Consider the following 23493-nt stretch of genomic DNA (forward strand, 5'->3'; position numbering starts at 1 on the left):
GGATACACTACCAAAAGCAAATCTGTGAGGGCTTAGCCCAAAGCGGACAATATCTTACTAATAGGGTGACATATGGATATGCGTGTATATTAAACCAACACAACATCTGGTATCAAAGCCTTCTGGTCTGGCGACCGGGAAAAAAAAAACTTCCGCCGTATGGGAGGTAGAAGAACCATAACCCTTTGTTTGAAGGGAGGATGTTGGGTACAAATAAAGTCCCACATCGGATAAAATATGAAATACACATGAGTTTATATACACATAAGATACATCCTTTAATAAAAGGCCTTTTGGAGCGATACCAAAAGCAAATCCGTGAGGGCTTAGTACCCAGTTTTAAAAATAAAGACATTGAATCCCTATGTTATGAAAAGTGTATGAATAAGGTGTTGTCCGTTAAGTTAACAGCAACAGCGTTAAGTCTTTGTTAAACTTTTTCTTTGATGATTTGTTAAACTTGTTCTTTCTTTGTGAAACTTATTCATATATTTTTCCTAACATAAGGACCCAATGTCTTCATTTTTAAAACCGGATACTAAACAAAAATTCACCTCTTAATATGGGAACGAAATAAACATTTAAGCTTTTTTTTAATATGATTCACACATTATTAAAAAATTAGAAAGACTTCTGCATACTATATAACATTTATTCTAAGCTTAATATTATTGATGATAAATATAATATATGTGAACATACATCCACAAATTATTATTAGTGAAGTACATCCTCTGTTTCTCTCTCATATCGGCAATCCAGCGAGAAAGCGTTTGTAAAAGTCCAATGCCTCTCGTGGTTTATATTCCGGAACAGTATGCCCAGATCCCTGCACCAAAAGTAACCAAACATTATAAACATTAACAACAACAAAGTTATTACATAATTTAAGGTATATAGTTAAAAATGTCACATGACATCATCTGTCTTAATCAGTCCTATTTATTATATGATAGGACCTTAGCAATTTCATATTATAATGAGTTGATCATGCTATGTATATACAAACCTTTATGGTCAGAAAAGTAAGATTTTTGTCATATCCTTGTGTGTACCTGCAACCAATCAAGATAAGCCATCAGAAGAAGTTTGATCTTTTGTACTTTTTTGATTAAACATGTTTTTTATTCTTGTATTTTTAAAAGGATAAAATGTTGCTTGTTTCAAAAAGGCTCTTTCTTCCATTTAACTCCAAATATTTTAAGATTTATCAGGTAGGGATAAGACAACAGAGAAATGGAACAAGGAAATACCCAGCAACTTGACCATTGGAAGACCATGGCCTCCATTCATCAACAATCTTGTATCCAATAGATCTTGTCCATGCCTCACTCCCCGTATATGGAACACACATATCATGATCACCACTGCCAGAAACACGAAACACTTAAATTTTCTTTCACAAGATCAACTGGAACAATGAATTGCCTAAATCTATAGCAATGGAATATTCTCAGTTACCAAAAATATAAAAAAGTGTTATCTGGAAATTTACCTGAATATAAGTGCTCTATAACCTTTGGAAGTTAAGTTCTTGTGGTAGCTGATCATGCTCCCAGCATCATGATCAAATAAAATTCTGTCTGTGCATATTTCCCAACTACTGACGACACTTTTCTGTTTCATCAGAAAGATCACAATTTAGTGTTTTCATATCCAAAGCAACAGGATTCTTACTAGAAACCTCACCTGTGCAACATGAATTGCTGTCCTGACTTCTTCATTGTTCAACCATGCGTTTGCAAGCTCATCATCCTAAAGATAATATTAAATCTTGTTACTAGCTAAACATTCAACGAATGGGTGATACAGTAAAAATGATGCCAATTATGACATGTTTTGTAGAACCCCCCAGCAACATTATGACCAAAGCAGATATGATAGATAAAAGACAGTCAACTGGGAAATGTTTTTCGCAAGCTTGTACTTTACTTCTAAACCAAATTATGACAAATGACAAGGATGAAACAAATTGTTGTCAGAACTATGATAGCTTTGATTTTTAGTAGGCAATTAACAATAACTTAAGAGTAAAAGCTCTCAATAATAATGACTTTTAGAAGCTAAAGCTTAGTTTTCTGTGGACTCCATTATGTGCCAATGGAATCTGGCATATCCTTATTTGTTAGAAATATTTCCAGTATCCCCTATTTCTGGTCTGAATTGAAAAATATGCATTACTTCAAATATATAAGCTTTAGAACAACATAGATGACACTTTTAAGAATGTATTTAATTTTAGCCTTTAAGCTTCTCTAACTAAGTTGAGCACGTTCTCTTCTTCAGGACTTTTGTCATCAATTTCTAATTCAGAAATCACCACTTACTGTTGTAAAGATGAAATTCTGAGGTCTATACAAGTATTCATGAACTTCATGAAATAATCAAGCAATTAAAATCAATCGGTAGTTGATAAGTAAATGTTGAATAGTAAAAATAGATACTTAGATTATAGTGATGGAACCTACCGTGCATGGTGGAGAAAGTTGTAAACTCGTCAGCTGTGGCCAAGTTGGTACAATTCCATCTCTGACAGGTGCTCTTAGGGGCCAAGCACGACCGAACATTCTTTTCCTCACTGGGAAAGGTTTTTCAGTCTCACCCAACTTCCGGAAGCTAGATGGCAACCTAATATAGGATTCTGTAATATTCACTGCCTCTGTGGTGTGATAGCATGGTTCTAGGATGTTGTAAATGTTTAACCCATCAACCAACTAAAACAGCAAGAATCATCAATGAGTTCCGAATTCACTTAGCTCGTTCCATGCCTGTAATTTATACATACTTAAATCACCTGATCAACTTTTGCAAGCTTGCTAGAGCAACTTTCACTGGTTGGATTATAAAAGTTCCCATTGCACTCACTGTTCACCTCCTGCAGCAGTACCACTGATTAGACGAAACATATGTAGATGACAACAAAGCATAGCAAGCTTTCAAACAGAAAACAGACTCGTCAAAACCAAAAGATAAGGTTCCAAACTTGTGTCTTAAATAGTGCACTTTGCTTTTATATCCAAAAATGTAATACATATTATTGTAAAGTTTCCTTAATTGCAATAAATATCAACCTTAACCAGCCTTAGTTGGAGCTTCTTTTTATCTGCACTCATTGCAGTCTCCAGCACCTTCATTGTGCTGGGTGTGACTAAGTGTGTTTAGTCCCACATCGTCAAATTTACATATTTTATAAAACAAAGACAAGCAATTAATATAATGGTGTATTAATTGTTCATCTGTCACATAATGAAGGGCTAATTTTCACCTTAAACAGGTCATCTGAGATAAGTCCCATCCCATGTACAAATGGAATAAGAGCATTGCCATCGATTTCTTCATCTGTCACACCATTTCCAACCATGTAACCCTGTTCACAATGACCATGAGATTGCATTTACAGGCTTGAAAACATAAATTTAGCAATTAAAGATAAAGACCTTGAAATTTAGTCGGGGCTCCACACCAGCCTCAATTCCTGTGGAAGATCAAGAAACTGCATCTTATTTCTGACTCCATCATTCAAAACTTTAAGAAAATAACTTACTACTACCTTTCACAACTTCAGAAGCAAGAGTAGGCACATACACTCCTGCATAGGACTCTCCAGCAATGAAGAACGGATTGGAAAGGAACTCAGGGTATAGTTCAAACCACTGATTTTTTAAAATACGAAAAAAAAAAGGTATATGTTAGAGCATTGTGACGAACACAAACTTCTTCATTCAAATAATCACTCAGTATCTCCCAATCGTTTCCTTAATTACCTTAAGAAGAAACTCATGTGAATCAGAGGCAGTCTTTGTGTCTCCAGTTATGTAATCAGTTTCATTCTTTGAGTATGACCACCCCACACCAGCAGGAGAATCCAAATATATAACACTGGAAACCTATAATGCAAAACACAATCACATGCGAATTGATCACAAGAAAACACAACCACTGAGTGATTGATGAATTACACAGACACTGGACTCAAAAGATAACTATAACACAATAAACCATCATTCTTCCCCATCTAAATTCCACACTGTTTATAAAGCACAGACCTTTGACCAGCTGTATGGATTGAGATGTAGTGTGGGAAGACCCCCTTTTGTCTTTGCTGCCTCAAAATTAAAAGGTCCTGAAACACATAATCAATTGTCACATGATCCATAAAGTAAACCTAAGGACAACAAATAACACGACCGAAACCATATTTTCAGCTATGCCTCTTTGAACAGCCATCAAATCTACTTAGAAGAAAGTTCATTGAGTATAAGCTAATCAATAAAAGAAGTTTTTGTCCTGTTTTGCATAAGCATCTCTCTTCAGAGACATATTAAATGTGATTCAAGACCATGATTCAACACAGTCAGGGATTAGCCTCACTAGGACCAACTATAACTGGTGTGAAGAAAACACTACGGTATGAGCAATTGTAAACCATTTCTAGATCACAATTCCTAAACTCTGTCAAAAGGAAAAAAGGGCAGTGTAGAAAGTGAACAAATAATTACCATGCTCATATACGAATCCATCAAAGCTAGAGCAGCCTGGTCCCCCATTAAGCCACAGAACCACAGGGTCCTCAGAAGGGTTACCCTGTGATTCAACAAAATAGTAAAACAAGTTCTTCCCACCACTCTCACCCACTTTCACATACCTTCAACAACCAAAAAGCTTGAAAGGGTCAACACTGATTTCTCAAAGGGTCAACGTTTCAGAAAACAAAAAGACAAATTGTTTAGAGAAAATCAAAGCACTCCTCTCACCCAGCATAGTGCTTGGAAGGTAGAGTCCCACTGAAACCAGGAACCTGTGTCACAATGGCACTTTCTGGTGCTGATTGCGTTGACACAAAGCACAGGAAAACACAAAGTAAGACCAAACACAAGCACATGCTACAACAAGACTTGACCATCCTGCTGTAAGTCAAATAAGAGAAACAAGGAAAATAAAAATATAATCTTTATAAAACTATCACAAGCAGCATAGTTTCTGACTCAATTTATAGAAGAGTGATATATGAAGCAGTGATAGGTCCATGATATTTTTTATTGCAAGTTGCAAAACGTGTGCACTTTATCTTCCTTAGAAGCCAAGAGAGTAGTTACTGATATAATGAATAGGAGAGAGAAGAGGGATGGTCCAATGGAGACACATGCTTAACTGAACTATGAAGATAAGGAAAGTGGCTTTCTAAGAATGGTTGATGTCGGAAAAGGTTTAAGGTTCTTAAGCATGGTGAAGAAAATTGTTAGGGTTACAGGGCTGTGCAGTTGAAGGTTCCATGAAGGCCCAATAGTAGAGAGAAACCTACTAAGATAAAGGATTTGGTTTGCTGCAGAAATTGCTTTCTTTATTAAGCATTGGATCATGGAAAATGTTAAAGTATAAGTCAAGGGCTTTTATTAATTTTACCTTTTACTCTTTATGTTAAAAGAGTATTCTTTATCCATGATTAAAAGATTACATAATGGTGGGTTTATGTTTTAATATGTTTTAATTTTTGTAATTTATATTTAATTCTCATTTCTAAACAATTTAAAATGTTTTTTTTTAATTATCATGTGATATTCATTAATTATTTGTGAGATTAACTAATAGAAGGTCAAGTGAGTGTTCAAGGTACACACCACTGATACCACTAGAGGAAAACAATGTGTGAGAATTTTAATTTTTAATCTTAATTTTGTTTATCACAAAAAACATTTAAAAAAAGTTGTAACTATCTTTATTTAATGGGTATAAGAAATTAAGGAGCATTTATTTGCAAATCATAACAAACATCTCATATTTAGTGTGTTTCAAAGTAAAAAATTAAATACAAGATATACTAAAGAATACCATTGAAAAAAACATTCAATATGCATGATTTGAAAAAAAAATACATTAACAAAACATGTATGAAAATGAAAGAAACATGATCCATGGATGAATCACTCAAATAATATAGTTTAAGTTGAATCAAAAACATATAAAGAGTGTTCTGTACCACATTTTAAATGTGGCAAAATTACATAATTTGGTAGCATAAAACAATTATGGATTGTATAAAATAGCCATACACCTGCCCAAAACAGATGGATAGACAGCAAGTTTATATTTTACCACACACACACACATATATATATATATATATATATATATATATATATATATATATATATATATATATATATATATATATATAAATTGGATTATATATTTCGGAAGTGTTTTCGGATTCCGAAATACCTTTTGAATTGTGTGTTTCAGAATATGAAAAACACATACCCATTCGTCATACGTTTTTATTTTTAATTAAGGATAAAATAGATATTTTCAAAATTATAGGGTGCAGAAGATAAAAATGCGGTGCAGAAAGTAGGGGCATCAAAGAAATTAGTAAAACCGTCGAAGGGCCGAATAGAATTAAATATTTTATATTTAGTATTATTTTATATATTATTAAATTATTATAATAATTTCATTAATACCAATTTGATCTCAATGAAGCTATTAAATCTTGAATCAATGTTTTAAGTTTGTTAGAGGTCAATTACCAGTTGAATGTATAAATTTTAACTACAACTAATTTAATGAGTTTTAGTATTTATGATTAGAAATTTAACTTACATTTCGCTATATGAAAATTATTCTCATTATGTATTAACTATATAAGTGTAATTTAAAAAAAAAAAAGTGAAATCACAACTAATGTTAATATCACTGACTAAATTAACTGACTTCCATAATAAATATGAATTAGCTATAATTGTGTATATTTAAAGACTGGAATGATGGTTTGTATTTAAAGTAGTAAATGTCACATAAAAAGCAAGAGAGGGAAAAAAGAAAGTAATAAATGAGAAACACAAAAACTTCCTATTATTAACCAAAGTGAAGAGACAGAAACTTTGGACAAGATAATAACAGGAAAGCACCTACCATTTTCACTATCAAATTATGTTTTGTGTACAATAAATGATGCAAGAGTTGATGTCATAAACAACTCTTTGAAAATTTTAAAATGTCTTCCAATGAATTTTAGATTTTTTGTTTGTTTGTTATAGATCACTTTTGAATTTTATTGATGTGAATAGATTATCAGAATTTTATTTTTTTCAATTAAATCATTTTATTTTATTCTTAAACAACAATTTTTGTTTTTTTGGAAAATGTCACATCCCAACTATATAGAAAATATATATATAATAAGGACGTCATCATACGTAATATAGAAAAGCACTTGAGAGTAAATAGGATTACAGTCATCCTCAAAATAGTTTCAGAATTTAAACTTAAACTCCAAAGAGATCTAAATATTAAGCTGGAAGGAAAAACGGGATCCCAAATTTCAGGAATAACTAATAACACCACCGGAGACTAGGCGGCAACATTGTCATCAACATCCAAAACCGTCTCCAATGGAACCTCCTCGCCATCTGCTCTCATCCAAATGGATAATCATCGCAAGAAGAAACATACACAAGCAATACAAATAAGCAAGGGTGAGCTAGATATAAAAATCATGTTATTCAATCACACACGACATGTAAAAGCCACTCAAACATGATACATTGACATCACAAGACTCATTGTTTTATAAACCGACTCGTCCGGACCAGAATGATTGCCGAGCTATGGCGGGTTATGCACTCGTTGTGGCCTTTACTGCTTTGCAAAGCCGTTGTCAATGGGTTCCACCCTACCACACTCACGAGGTTAATCCGTTCCGCGCCCTGAAGCATAATGGAAGCCTCCAAGACTAGGACCTCCTGCTACTCCTCACCACATGGATCAATCCTCTCTACTTGAGAATGAAAGACCATTGGAGCGTCAAGAAAACACCCAAGACTGAGCTACCATGCAATCATTCTACACTAAGGATCTCACCAAGAGATCCTACATAGATGGAACTTGATTTACAACTTGGATCATACTTTCATCACTTTGTAATCATATACTTTCTGCCACAATCAACATATACACAATCTCAACAATATACATTAGTCACCACTCACAAATTATAAAAATAACATATCCACAATTGAATCTAAGTTAATCAATACCAAGAACCAAACAACTCCAACTAACCCATAACAGCTCATAAAATGCATCAATTTATACATACCTACAAGTAATATAATTATTGATTAACATTCACGTTTCAAGATAAGAAATAATTATCCTTACTTTATTATATATATGATATGTACATTATCTTTTATATATATATATATATATATATATATATATATATATATATATATATATATATATATATATATATATGTATAATAATATAATGTAAATATATATATATATATATTATATTAAACTAATATATATTATATTAAATATATATTTATATATGGATCCTTACTTTGAATTCCAAACACACAGTGACTGATTTTCTAAAATTATAATTCACTAGAAATTAACATATGATAACTTTATGCATCTACAATTAACTTGTTTTATTTTATTTTCATCCTAGTAGAGATCTTTCTTTACCCCAATTGGTCACCGGAGAGGACCCAGATGTCTGAACGCATCAAACTCACCTTCGACGCCAGCACATATGACTAGTCACAACTGACTGGACCAGGGCAGGGCTGCTCTATGATCAGGGATGTGCCAACTCAGGTTTTTAAGGTTCCTCTATCCTACCAACAAAGAAAGGCTCTCAATAATTAACAATTAATTTATTTAAATTATTTACAATGTTCTCTTATGCTCTAAATCTGCCTAATTTTAATATTTTCACTTCCTCTCATAGCAACCTCAAACAGTACTTGTACATCTATTTAATACCCATATACATGCTATTACAGAACCCTTACTCCCGACCTTCCAAAGAAGATCAATTTCAGCCAACAAACTCATTCAAAACAAATTAAATTCATCACATCACAACATGCATAATTTCACAGTTTCAATTATAACATCCAATACAATAAAAGTCATAAAACAGTTTCACAAGAGCACACCAGTTCAACATTCATATGCATATATTTTTATAAAATAAATTCATACAAACCCAAACAGTGCCCTAACTGTGCCTTCACAGAGAAAACCCAAACAGTGCCCTACAACCACCTAAATGGTGATGGAAACAGCTCTTAAAGCTAGAATAGACAGAGAATCAAAAGGAGCACCATGCAACCAGTAAAGTTGCATGCCCTAAGTTCAAGAAAAAGTGAAGAAACTGACTTACCCGTCCAAATAGAAATCTAATCAGATAGAAGGGAAGCTCTCAACTCCGTGAGCGAAAGAACACCACCTATTTGAAATTTCAACGGTTCAAATGAGTGCAAGGGTAGAGAGAAGACAGAGCAAGAAGGAGAAAATGGAGATGAGTTTAGAGAGAGAAAGGGGAACTGAAAAATAAACTCAGAGTTAGAAAAATGAGGCCTCTTTTGAGGTCCTAGTACCCTTAGCTTCTTGGGCCAGGCTGCAGGGTCCAGTAGCCTTACATTTTCATGCTCTTACAGAAAAGACTAAATTAATTTTGTAGATTGTTTCCGATTGGAATTTTGTTTTTTGAGAATAGAATTCTTAGCAACATTCTTTTTTCTAGTTTTATATATTTATATATAATAAATTCATTTATTAAAAATTTACAATCTTTTATAAATTCAAATATATAATAAATTCATTTATTAATTTTTTTTTTGAATTTGTACAAATGATTTTCTAAGATTAGCTTCTCCAAGTATTGTCTCATCTTTTCTTTTGATAAAGATCTTAAAGCTTTATAATCTGTCTTTGTAACTTTATAATAAATTCTATAGATTATTTGTATTGGACCTGTCTATAATTTTATTACATTACTTATTTTATCATTTCTAATATTCATAGAAAAATTTGAATAACAGTTAAAGAAAGCAGGACCATTATGTAGATTACTTTCTTATATTGCAAGTATCAAATCATTAAACTTGTTAAGTTTTATATCTCTTAATATCATAAGTATTGAACTATTTATTCGTAATCTATAGTTTGGCTTTCCAGCTACAAGAAAACCCAAATATAAAAAATTAAAGAAATAAGATAATGTGTGCTGGAAAGTGGTAGACCTGGACATTATGCTGATAGTTGCAAGTAGCACTAAAGATAAATCAAATAGAAGATGAAAAATTAAAAGAAAGTTTATTTACTATTTTAATTAATTATGAACCACAGGAATCTAATAGTTCAATAGAAGATAAAGATAGTGAATTGGAATTAGAACAAATAGAAGAAGTAAAAGATTATTAGAATTAAGAGTCCAAGTCAACAAAAGTAATAATAAAAGATTTACGAGAAGAAGTAAAAAGTCTCCAACAAGAGATACAAATATTAAGAGAAAATGACATGTCGTTAGAATATATATAGATTACTAAGAAAGATGAAGAGATTTGTTATAATTAACATTAATTATTTCCAGTAATTATCAAAGAAGAGATTATTATTATAGGCATAAATTGTTCGGTGTAAACTTATTAGATCAGGTTACAATCAAATTATAACATTTATGTTGATATAGTTTATATATTATTAAGTAAAACAGTTATATCATAATTATCATTTTTAACATGATGGTAAACATTCAATCTAACTGATATTATTTTTTGTCTAGTATATATCTTAACTTTTCCTACATCTTTTTCATATAAATGATAACCTTTAAAAGAAAAAAACCAAACGGTGAGGACCTCTTTTTTTTATAATCTCTTTTTCTTTTCTATAAACTATTAAACAAATTAATATGTTAAAAAAAATTGTATAATAAAAAACAAACCTCCCATTGTCCTCCAATACGAATTTCTCTAAATTTATTTCATATTTCCTTGCCAGTCTTATACTATAAGATCTTCCTCTCCACATCATCATAGAGCATCTACATTAACATATAAATTAATCAAAATCAAAGTTAAGGCGAAATATAACCAACAAAAGGAAGGGATTGAAAAAATATCAAAATATTCGGAGAAATGAAATTTTAGTTATCTTTTCTGCATGAATACAAGATGCAAAATAGAAACATTCTTCATAGCAGATGCCTCCAAATACCATCAATTGAGTGTGATTTGAAATGTAGAAAATGAAATAAGAAATTATCATAAAATGGTTTATCATACGGTGTGATATAACATTTGTTTTCTATTAAAACACTTTTTTTTTCTTGAATGTTTCTATGTCACTGTTTTGTAAAAATAAAAAATAGAGAATAATACAAAGTATATTTCTTTTAACATAATTAATAGGTTTTTGTCAAATTATAGTTAATTTTTCTTCCTTTTCATTTACTCTTAATACTCACGTGCTTATTCTATAATATTATTGTCATTATTTATTGTCTTTATATTATATCAAAGGTTTATGTTTAAGTTCCCTATCGATCTCTTGAACTTTGTTCCTTTTTTTTATCACTAATTTAACTCGGTGAAGGGTTATGAAAATGTTTATGGAATTGTGATTTCAAAACTCTATGTTATGTAATGGTATTTGTAGCATACAAATAGGAAACGTAGCGACATGGTACCATAAATATACTTCACCTTGTAAATAGAAAAACCAATTTGTGATTGTTAATTATGGCGTGGCTTGGAAAGGAGATTTCAACCTCATTTGTCGTATTAACGCATATTGTTGTATAACGATAAGGACTGGTAGTCTGATATTTTGTAAGGTCCTCATCAAAATAATGAAAGATAAGATCTTTATATATATATATATATATATATATATATATATATATATATATATATATATATTCAAACACTAAAAAAATTATTAAATAGTAATGAGTTTTAAAGACTAAAACTAATTAATTATTATAATAAGATACTAAGTTTTAATATAAAAATGATTAGTATTTAAAATAATTTACGTTATCAATAAAGGATTTATATTTGATTTATAAATTAAACTTTAAATTGGTATTTAAAAATAATTAAAAATATTTTAACTAGGTGTTCAATTTAGACACTAATTAAGTTAATCTATTATAATAAGTAGAGAAAACATGAATTTTTTTCCCTTTCACATCTTTACTATCCGCTAGTAGATTTACATGGATTTTATTTTCTCAACCAAACCTTTTAGCTCTGGACGTATAATGAGAACATATTTATGTCTTCATTTTGTCTTTAATATTGAATTCTTAATTGAATTTTTTATTTTAATAGGATATTTTAATTAGAATTTGTTATAATTAGTTTTATTTAGCACGAGATACAAAAAAATGTTAAAAATAGTTTTTAGTGACATAAATGTTCTTTGAATATTTTGATGTGTGTTAGTGTAACTGCAGTTAAGTTGGACTTATTGAGGTGTAAAAATAAAGGTGTAGCACAACAAAATAATTCTCTAAAGAAATGCTCTAGAATAGATCACAAAAAAACAAAAAAAGACTAGAGTAGAAAAGGTGTTTTTTTGGTTCTTTAGCAAATTTTAAGCACATGAGACACTAGGTCACTCGTTGTAGCTTCAAATGCATGGACCAACTCCTAGAACAGACCATTTGGACGTGAAAATCAGAGGCAAAACAACCAGCAAATCAACATACAAATGCACATGAAAAAGTAGTGATAGTATGGAATATACCTTACTTTTTGCTTTTTGCTTTTGTACATTTTTTGTTACTTTTTTCTTTTTTTGCTCTTTTATCTTTTCTTTTTCTTCTAATTTTCTATAACATAAAATACAACACTACGCACCACAAGTCTGATTTTAAATTTTCTTTTAGAACTGTATAAGGTCAGACACAAAATGGTAGAAAAATCTTACTAGAATCAAAATATGGTAAGAAACTCAAAAATGACATATATGAAACTTAACTCTATGAATCTGTTGATGATTTAACAACAAGTATGAACTCAAATGTGCAAAGAAAAAGCACTCAAAGATACTCAAATGAAACAGTTTTGAAAATTACTCAAACATGTATTTCTGGTGAGGTTTTCCAAAGGTTAAACTTTGAAATAATGACATGTAAAGGACTAAACATTACTCTAGACAACATGGATGAATTCAAAAATCAAAATGACACTAAATAAGCATATAAGATCGAACAAAACAACAATGAATGACTCAAAAATAGAAAAGACACATAAACAATATAAACACATGGAAAATCTAGTGGAAAAGATTAATGGTTCCAAGGGAAGAACAAAGTAGAACCGTAAAAACATCAAAAATGGCAACAAGTTAATAATGCCAGTAAGAATAACACATAAAACACACAAAAAAGTAAAGATAGGTATGGAACCAAGGAAACTTAGCTCTTGATACCAAATGATAGCAATCTACTAATTAGGTTGCGCCAAAGCTAGGAGATGTGCATGGAGGAGTGTTTCCTTGGATGAGTGGTGTAGAAATGTGGTGGTAAATGGTCCAAGGATGATAAGCTAAGGTGTGGATGGTGTAGAAGCTCACGGCCTCTAGGAGATATGGTGGTGGTGGTGTAGTATTTGATGACTCTAAGAGAGGTGAAGCCAACTCAAGGATGAAGGTGACTAGAAGGGCCTCTAGGGTTGCTCTAGTCTTAATCTAGGAAATGTATGGCCAAATTTGGACAGCATAACATTAATAAACTTCTAAGATGATTACAAGAGAGGAGACACCTCTATATATAGGCAAGGGTGTCTCCTAAAAACCCTACAAACATGATCTCCCACATTTGCACTCATTGGCCATTTAAGGAGTGGACAAGTGTCTACAAATCCTCTCCAATGAGGGGAGGACGTGTGGCCACTCATAAAGCATAATCATCTCCATTCTAAAGTGTCATGTGCCTACTACTAAAGCTAAATCCTCTCCAATGGAAGCATGACACATGGCACATACTTTCCACATGGTTTGGATGTCTAGCTTAAGGAAAAACCCTATACTAACTAGGCCTTAATACAAGCCTTAAACAAACCTACACTACATGGCCAAATACGATGGCCTAAACAACCTACATTAATATTCAAATTATGCTTTATGATGACTCCAAAAGTGATCCACAAGGTAGAGTTGATACCATCTTCAAGGATGACTTCCACTCTTCTTGAAAATGTCTGACCATGACTAGGGGATTTGTCACCGATATGGATGGTGGCCTATTCACTTTTTATAATTATCGTTCATTTGAGTCCATCATAAGAAATAAGGGTTTAGCACTTTTTATGTTGAAGTCCCATGTATCTTTGAATGTAAAGGGATTGGTTAAAGTTAAGTTCTTCAAGTCAAGTCACATGTAGATATACATAGTGTATCAGGTTTAATCATCTTTGATCACTTTTATATGATCATCTCGATTCCACATAAAAAGCTTTTAGGGTTCATAGATTCATGGATCCACTCTCTCCCACATAAATAATTGAAATCCATATGTGAATGTAGCACCACAAAAGTAATGGGTCTTGTATAATTTTGAATATTCATGTGTTTTACCATAATTTGGAGTGTGACTTTCAAGACAGGTGGCAAAAGGTGATTAGATGGGGAAATCCTTGTATATGCTCCTGAAGGTTGAAAAGTGATGAAAGATCTACCTGCAAAATATTCTCTAATGTTCAAGTCAATAAAATAATTAGATCTTTATATGTAAAATAGCAAATAGGAGTTTCAATGTCTTTTCTAGAAAAATACATGTGTATTTATAGGGTCTTAGGCCCTATATCATTTATGTGATTTAAATAAGAAATATATATGTTAGAGACAAGTTATTAAAAGACATTTAATGGATATTAAAAGATATAATAAAATTGTTAAGATTTAGTAATGGACTCTTGTTAGGTCGTGGCACTTAGCACATTTGGGTCAGGTATGTACATAAGCACCTCCAGTCTTGGAAGTTTGATTTATCATGAGGAATGCTCGTGATCAATTTTTTGGTCGGGCTTTGCCGACTTGTAGAATTTGCAAGTGGATTGACCATTCGACCGAGTTTGTGAGTCGTTTGGCCATTCAATTAAACTCGTGAGTCATTTGATCATCCGACCAAGCTTGCTTGTAAATGGACCATTCGATTAAGCTTGCATTTAAATGTGTCATTCGATTAAGTGTAGATATCGTTTAACCATTTGACCAAACTTACTTGTAAATGGGTCATTCGACCAAACTTACATATAAATGGACCATTCAACTAAGTTTGTAATTTATGATCATCATTTCTCTTAATTTGTTTATTATGAAGATTGTATCGCCTTAGTTTAGTTTGTTTAGTCATTTTATTTTTAAGTTGCCAAAGTTCCCAAATATAAGGTTGACTAATTTTTAGTTTTGTGGTGTTTAGATAATTGTGTTCATATAACAAATCATTCCTTCGTCTATTTTTTTTCAATCTATATTATTCATTGGTATTTGTGGATATGAAACTCCTTTTTAACATGTCTATCAAGTTTTTAGAATCTTTCTTCTTCAAACTTTATTTGCTCAATTCTTCTAACTTTGTCATTCAATTTCATCATATCTCTAAGCGAATGATTAATTGAAAATTCTAGGTTTGTTGGTCATGCGAACTAATTCATATTCAAGGATTTGAGAAATGTCTCTATTTTAATGGCCTAAATCAATTCAAGGAATCACTATATATTCTTGTGGAGTGATGGCTCTTATGAAATGGTTTGAGGTTATGATTTTGTCTGAGTTACTGAGTCAAAATATCCCAAGGTTTCAATTTTTAGGCATCGAGTTACCTGCTGCTACAGAAGTTCACACTAAATAGAAGAATGATTTCCATCCTAATGGTAATCATAGGTCTTGTTTGATGAGTCCCCAAGACTCATCATTAATGCATTTGTCAACGTAATTTGTTAATTAAAAGTAAAGTTGTTATTGTGAAAGTTGACATCTCTGCACATCTTGCATAATCACATTAGTGTTTTGTCCAACATTTTTTTGGCGCAGAGAAAATAGTTATCACTCCATAATCTCATATGCATCCAAAACCCTTAAAACTAACCAAATAATGTCTTCCCAAAATTCCTCTTATAAGCACAATCCCATCGAGCCAGACAATTTATTTTTGTGTAAAATGGATTAGGGTTTTAATAGAAAAAACACATTAATTTTCAATTATGGGTTTTTTTATTTCAGCTAATAATTTTAAAGACTTTCTATTTCTGTAAAATGGATTAGGGTTTTAATAGAAAAAGCACATCAATTTTCAATTATAGGTTCTTTTTATTTCAGCTAATAATTATAAAGACTTTCTATTTTGTGAAATAGAAATGTAAGATAATTACATAAAACAAAATATTTAAGTGCAAACATCCTTTATTAGTCAAATTTGTATTTCTACTTGATTTTAAAATTACTTGATATTGGGACTTAAAGCACAAAAGCATAATTTGTAAATGTTTTTGGATTTTTTTTTTATTTTGCATTTTAAAGAAAACTTGTACAACCTAAAAGAGGAACTTTATTTATATTTCAAAATGATATGAAAGATGAAAATAAACCAATAGTGAAGATATAAAATTGATATAGAAAACTTGCAAATTGATATAGAAAATAGGTGAAGGACACTAATACTTTGGTTGAGTTATTCATTACGCCATAACACACACAACACCACCAAGTAGCTTTATCTTCTCAGCTTCTTTATGCTTCAACCAATAAATTCAACCATATTTCTGTATCTTTAACGAGGACTTCACCTTTCTCCTCGATTTGTTAACATTTGTCTGACTTTTCCCTTCAGAAATACAATATGTCGTGATGAATCAAACATAAAGTCTCGGTAATACTAGCACAATTTTCCCAATAAAATAACATAAACAAATGGCAGCGTTCATATTAATCACTGAATAGACAAATAAAATGAAGAGTAAAATATATTCAAGTTCACAATACTGACATGCTACATAGTACATACTCGAAAGGATACAAAATTCAAGCAGGCAAAATTCTTCAATTAGGTCGTCTCAAATACAACAGCAAGAAACATTGAATATACTCTAGTGTGTTTAAATAGAAAAACCATAAACGTTTAGCATAAAGCAGCCATCATGGAGTGACACTACCAAAACTATGATGAGATTAAGCTTCACCATATCTGTGAGAGCAGCTGGCCTATGCAGCGGCAGGCTGCTTAGAAACACTGGAAATTTTGGATCTCCTCTTTGCCAAACTCTCACTGCGGCGTTCCCTCTGCTCCTTCAATCTGGAGGCAAGAAGTTTCTGGTACTCAGCTGCCTCTGATTTTGCCTTTGCAATTCTCTTCTTCTTATCAGCAATTCTTGCCCTCTTCCTTTGCAGGGTCAATGGAGTGACAAGTCGTTGAATCTTTGGAGCTTTGCTCACCTTTTTCCCTGAAACCAAAAGTCCATTATTGAGATTAAAATTCATTATGTTGGAGAGGGAACCACCACGCTTAGCCCAAGGCACTTGTTAGAACCATCAGTTAAATTGTTGTTTACCATGGAATGAAGCCAAGAAAAACATAATTATCTTTTATTATGACAGTACTAACTTCTAATAAACCAAAAAACAGATAAACAATTACATGCCCGGCACGTTATTGTCAATGCAAGATACAAAAGCACATTACATGTCATTGTCACTGGTGACAAGCATTGTTGTGTTTGACAAGGGGTTCTCATTGAACAGGTTGCTGTTGCAGGTTGTAATCTGAAAAATTAGTTGTTTTACGGGTCAGGTATTTGTGGCTCCTAAATTTCGGCCTGGGTTGGGTTTCAAGGATTTTTATTTTGGATTGGTTTACGTCACTGGTCTAATTTTAAATCTTCTTCACACTCAGCTATTACCACCATGGTTACTGCAAGAAAAGCAGTCCCCATAGCCCACATGACAAAACCCAACACAACTATGATAATTCTGATCATTATTACAACACCACACCATAGAATAGTTTACCGTGAGAAATCCTGCATTGTGCTACAGTGAAACAGAAAAACAGCCACTACTTTTATGGAGGATATCTTGCTGCATTGTTAAGTCAGTAAACAACTACTGTATGTTGAATTTTTGTAGTAACAGACACTATTTTATTTTGTGATTATCGCTGTTATGATTTGTATAATTTATTTGAAGCTTATATTTCACTATGTTGGCTACTTGATTTCAAAATGCTAAGCTAATGTGTAAAACATATAAAAGTCCAAGTATACATTCATATATAATATCAACAGTTGATATTGTTAGTGATTCTTAGGATTAACAATTTGATTCCACTTGCAAATTGAAAAATAAGCTTTCTGACTCACAAAATTCCGAAATTTAATACAAGGGGCTAATGTTTCTCATTTCTCATTATAATAAAACCATTTATTCTCTCATATCCAATGGCAGTTTGGCTACTTCAAATGGAAAAAACAAAAAAAAGAAAAGAAACAAATTTAGAGGCACGAGGAAAATTACCAGCCTTTGTTGTGAAGGTTCGACGGTATGTATTGACATACTTCCTGACATCATCTTCTTTAGACAGGTTGAACAGCTTACGAATCTTTGATGCTCTCTTTGGACCTCTCATTCTTGGCTTTTCAACATCAGTCAGACCTGGTAAATCACTTTCTCCCTTTTTCACAATTACCAAGTTCAGAACAGAAAGATCTGGGCTGACAATGCACCCACGAACAGACTTCCTCCTACGCTCTCCATTGCGCCTTCCATACCCACGGAAGCAAGGTGTTCCTGTTTACACAATCAAAAAGAGAATCAATATCCCTCTGGATCATCTTCAGAAAGCACAAAGAGAAATAAATCTTCCAGAAATAGTTTCATTTATAACATCATTTAAAGCTTAAAAGAATCATATAACAGGTTCTTAAACAAAGGCAGTGCACATGGCATGAATGACAAATAGAAAATTCCATGGTCACTGATAATGCAGAACAGAAGGGTTGCAAAATTCAACATTATAATCTGGTAAATCAACGGGTATAAAACTACAGCTTCATTACTGTTCTACCTCTGTGGAGCAAAAGACGAACTCGACCAGGTGTCAGCACTCCCTGCTTCATTGGGAATCCTTGTTTGTCACAACCACCAGTGATTTTGAACACATATCCTTTAAACTCCTACCAGTAGCAGAATTGCAAAGTAAAACAGACCAATTAATTATTGATGCTCCTAAAAAGATATTGAAACAAGTATATCAAGGCTTCGATCTACAGAACATACCTCACCCAGAGCATCTCCACTGACCTCCTGTGAAATTCTCTTGTCCCAAAATGCTCTCCTGCAATTTTCAAAATAATATTATAACAGGAAAACAAATCATAGGGCCCGATATTTAGCACAGGAAACAGAAGCGCCTAGGTTGTAATACAGAAAGAATAAGCAGTAATTAAAAATTAGAAAAAAATTTATGGTTGTTGGACTATGGTTCTGTTCAAAAGGTAATACTGCAAAAGGATAAAATAAAAAGCAACAATGCAAGCAGCATGCATGCCACAGGAAGCTACTAGTGTATTTGCAATCGTCAGAGTAACATGGGTCCAGTGTTATCAATGTCAGGTGGTGTACAGAGCAGAAGGCCTAAATTTTGCCACAGAAACGTTATCACAGCCTTTGGCAACACCCATAACAGGCCTATTTATAAAATGCCTATGACAGTCTGCCACAGTCCACTATCATAAGAAATTCAAAATTAGTGACTCAACAAGAATGAAAGATGTCATTACATCCTAATGATAAGGAAAATGAGATAAAGAATACAACCCATGTGCCAAGGGGGAGAAACCGTACCAAAAGGAAGTCATTAAAGGGGAGAGAAAAGGAGGAAAGAAAAGGAAAGGCGTATGGCCAGAATTGTGTGTGAATGTAAACAGCGTCTTCTCACTCCCATCTCCTTTTCTCTCTGAAAACTTTTTTTCCCTCTGTTAAACTTCTTCAAAATTGTTGTCAGCATTTTCGAGTTTTAGTTGGTATATTGATTGTATTGCTACTGCACTTATATTAACACAATTCCCATTATTTCTCAGTTGCCGTTAAAGTGTATAAGTTCATTACAACCACAAATTTAAAAACAATGGTGAGGTCTAAGGACATGCACGCATCATCACTTCCTTTTCCAGATCTTCGATGCTTTTCCTTTTCAGACGGAGAGAAAACTAGGATGCAGTGTTTTGGGTGCTTTCAGTAGTGTTCTCCAATTAGAAAAAGTGTTTGATCAATACAGCACATACTGACCTTTAATGCAAAAATTAAAGGTCAACTAACCAAGGTGATACTCTAATTCTAACTGCCAAACCGCACCCAAAGCACAGTAACCACATGTAAGTATACCCTTCCTTTTCCTTCGTAAATGAAGCAAATTTATCATCTGAAAAGAAACCTAGTTTCATGGATGTCCAATTAAACCCACTTCAACCTCGACACGTTACTAATGGTTCAAAATATACATTCAACATAGAAGAACTTACATAGTATGGATAGAAAGCTACCCCAGGTAACTAACTGAAGAAAACACCCCTACCAAACGTGTAAGTGAACTTAACGACTTTCTAACTCAAACTACCATCTAAACCCAGTTTTTCACACGGAGAAACAAGACACAAACGCAACACCAAACATTTAAATACCAAAATAAAAACAAAGAGGAGAAATTACAGCTTCTGATCGTCATCGATCTCGAGTTTCTTCTGGCAGCCAGTGGTAGGATTGGCAATGTTGAACTGCAAACAGGATAAAAAGAAAATGAGGAAATTGAGAAACAAATAAACGAGAAATCGAAGCCAACAAAATTGGGCAGTTATTAGGGCTTGGAAATTAAACCTTCATTGTGCTGTCTCTTCCTGAGAGCGAGCGAGCGAGCGAGCGAGCGAACGAAGGAACGACCGATGCCTCTGCTCAGAGTTTCAACACTGAAAAGCGCGCACGGAATGAACTAGGGTTTTAACCTGCGTTGTGGGGATTATGGACCCGGAACTGGGCTAAAAAGCCCAAATTAAATTTTTCACTTTTTTTTAAGTATTATTAAGATTTTAATTTTAACTTTAAAAAGTTTAAGATTATCAATATAATATTTAATTTGAATGCCCAGTCCCTTATTTTCACATATTTGATGATTAAAAATATTATAAATTAATTTATTTTTAAAATTATTTGTTTACATTTTATGTTTAATTTATTTATTTTTTAACTAATCTTTAAAATATCTTAAAAGATTTAGTTCAATTTCTCAACTTATTTTTTATCATAATAATTAATATTCTTATATTATATAATAATGTATATTATTAAAATAAAATTAAAATGTGCAAAATAATTATTTAAAACATTTTTTTTTAATAATTTAGGTTATGTGTACACGTTTCAATTTAACTTACATGTGAATGATAAAGTTATTTAACATAAGAACCTTAATTAAAATATTTAATTTATTAGTTACACAAATTAAAAGAAAGTATTGCGAACTCAAAAGTAAAAATATGTTATATATTAAAATTTTAAAATTTATTTTAAATTTTAAATTTTAATTTTTCTAAAAGAAGAAACTAAGAAAGATACACTAGTGCGAAATATAGGATATAGCCGTCTAGAAAAAAAATAACATAAAGAATGATCGGTTGTATTTTTATAAATAAATAATTAAACATCAGACCACCCACGTCGTATTAATTTTAGATATTTGTTTAAGGGGAATCGACGTCTAATTCTTTTTAAACATTTACAAAATTTAGTTGGAAAAAAAATGTCTCCAAGAGTTTGACATCGAAAAATCAAGGTGTTGACGTCATAATGCATTAGACGTCGGATAGTCAAGTGACCAATGTCTAATGGTTTTTAAATCATTAAAACACTCTTCTTGAAAAGACCTTTCTTATATCCTTATGATACTGGTCTCCTTACTTGTCTGATGTCTAATGTGATATGATGTCGACACCCCAAGATGTCTGACATCATATGTTGTTTTATGAATTAAAAAATAGGGTGAAATCAATTCTCTTCCATTGTTTCTTTGCGCTTTCTCTTCTAAAGCCTTTAAATTGTTTTGGCGTGCGACCACACCAAAGGTAATTTTTGCTTCATTTAACGCAAATGCACGTTACTTGAATGTTTTCCGTATGTTTTTTTTTCTCGTTTTGAACAGCGGTGAGTTCTCCTTTCTCCCTCACCGATGACGACTCCTCCACCGCAGTGGCTACACCACCCTTCAATATACATGGTTAGTTTTTAGTTTCCAATATACATTGCACTTTGTCTTTTGATTGGTTCTTGGATATGATTTTGGTGTTTCCCTTTGTCAAATTTTTGGATATCACAATTTGCATATAGCTAGCCCAAATTTTTAGAAATTTGATTTGATTAAATTGTATTTTTAGTTCTCATTGCACTTTGTCTCTTGTTCCTTATATGTGACATTTGTTATATTTTGTTTTCATCATTATTGTTTTTATCTTTGACAATTTTTTTAATGTATTTTTTGCATTTTATTTTTATTATATTTTTAAAATATTTTTAGTATGAAATTTAGATTTATTATTAGATGTTGTATGCTTAAATAATTTTAATTGTATTAAGATTTATTATAATGATAGTTAAACACTAAGTGAACATTAATTCCCGATTAAGATTTAGTACATATGTTTACACTTTTAATCGTATGTATTAAATATCGAATTGTCTAATTAGACAGTTTGAAAAAAAATATTATAATTTCCTATAATGTGTATATTAAAGTTTATGTGTTATTTTCCGGATGCATACTTGATTGTAGTCATGAGTGATCATTTTTATTTTGTGTATTTTAGAAAACAATGTCAAATGTTGTTGAAATTTTCTCAAATTTATGATGTTAAACTTCTTTGTATACATGGTAGCAAACTATGAAAAATATCTTTTTCCAAAGGCTAGGGCATAACCTTGATATTGATGGAGTTTGTTACGAATATATTATGATCGAAGTTGGATAAATGAACATCACATCAGTGAAGAGTATGAAAAGGTGGTTTCTAAGTTCTTGTAATATGTTTAAGAACACACAATCTTTGTGAACAAAACATATTTTTGTCCTTGTATTCATTGGTAATCAAAGACGACAGGACTTGGGCAACATGCATGATCATTTATTGATCTTCGGTGTAATGAGGAATAATATAGTTTGGACTTGGCATGGAAAAGTATCACACAAGCCTACAATGTCACAATGAATATATTACGTGGGACGAATGGATGAGTGATCATTTAGAAGACATGGTACATGATATTGGTGAATAAAATTTGGAAGAGCTCATTTATATGACTCTCTTAAGTTCGATTTAGAGGAATAGTTGTATCCAAGATTATCTAACTTTATACGACTATCAACAACTTTGAAATTGTTCAGTTTAAAAGTAAGAAATGGATGGACCAATAAAAGTTTCATAGAATTGTTGGAGTTGCTAAAGGAGATGCTTTTTGAAAATAACTAGGGTTGGGCATAATTTACTGAACTGAACCAAACTATAGTTAATTGTACTGTATTATACTTAAAAAAACTAAACTGACTTATACTAAAAACTAATTAAGTTATTTTATAGTTTAGGTTAAAAAACTGAACCTTAATTATTTTAGTACAATTAACTATAGTTAATTGTGTGAACT

At 31.9% G+C, this 23493-nt stretch overlaps 2 protein-coding genes across 2 annotated transcripts; both read right to left on the reverse strand.

Annotated features, from left to right (window-relative positions):
* Positions 1–650: 650 nt before the first annotated feature.
* On the reverse strand, positions 651–5261 carry LOC124843995 (serine carboxypeptidase-like 20). The gene is made up of 14 exons (XM_047320848.2): positions 4755–5261; positions 4500–4645; positions 4047–4123; positions 3765–3887; positions 3551–3653; positions 3438–3475; positions 3266–3367; positions 2795–2875; positions 2469–2714; positions 1690–1755; positions 1496–1617; positions 1254–1367; positions 1010–1055; positions 651–829 (listed from the first exon to the last, which is right to left on the reverse strand). The coding sequence occupies exons 1-14, from the start codon at positions 4901–4903 to the stop codon at positions 746–748; spliced, it is 1497 nt and encodes a 498-aa protein (XP_047176804.2). The 5' UTR covers positions 4904–5261; the 3' UTR covers positions 651–745.
* Positions 5262–16713: 11452 nt separating this feature from the next.
* LOC124832784 (small ribosomal subunit protein eS6-like) lies at positions 16714–20810 on the reverse strand. The gene is made up of 6 exons (XM_088094432.1): positions 20683–20810; positions 20518–20582; positions 19087–19144; positions 18875–18983; positions 18325–18597; positions 16714–17255 (listed from the first exon to the last, which is right to left on the reverse strand). Exons 1-6 carry the CDS (start codon positions 20686–20688, stop codon positions 17017–17019), a joined length of 750 nt encoding a protein of 249 aa, XP_087950558.1. The 5' UTR covers positions 20689–20810; the 3' UTR covers positions 16714–17016.
* Positions 20811–23493: the final 2683 nt, after the last annotated feature.

The sequence above is a fragment of the Vigna umbellata genome, chromosome 7 (assembly GCF_029865625.1).
Source record: "Vigna umbellata cultivar VRB3 chromosome 7, Vumbellata_1.0, whole genome shotgun sequence".
In the NCBI taxonomy this organism is placed as follows: Eukaryota; Viridiplantae; Streptophyta; class Magnoliopsida; order Fabales; family Fabaceae; genus Vigna; species Vigna umbellata.

Excerpts from the sequence above, each read along its gene's own strand:
- LOC124843995 (XM_047320848.2), bottom strand. The coding sequence starts at position 4,903 with ATGGTCAAGTCTTGTTGTAGCATGTGCTTGTGTTTGGTCTTACTTTGT. Across the intron at positions 3,888-4,046 it reads ATCCATACAGCTGGTCAAAG|GTTTCCAGTGTTATATATTT; the intron begins GTCTGTGCTTTA and ends TTTGCATTATAG. Across the intron at positions 830-1,009 it reads TTACTTTTCTGACCATAAAG|GGATCTGGGCATACTGTTCC; the intron begins GTTTGTATATAC and ends CTTTTGGTGCAG.
- LOC124832784 (XM_088094432.1), bottom strand. Across the intron at positions 19,145-20,517 it reads ATCGATGACGATCAGAAGCT|GAGAGCATTTTGGGACAAGA; the intron begins GTAATTTCTCCT and ends TGAAAATTGCAG. Across the intron at positions 18,598-18,874 it reads TCGTCTTTTGCTCCACAGAG|GAACACCTTGCTTCCGTGGG; the intron begins GTAGAACAGTAA and ends TTGTGTAAACAG.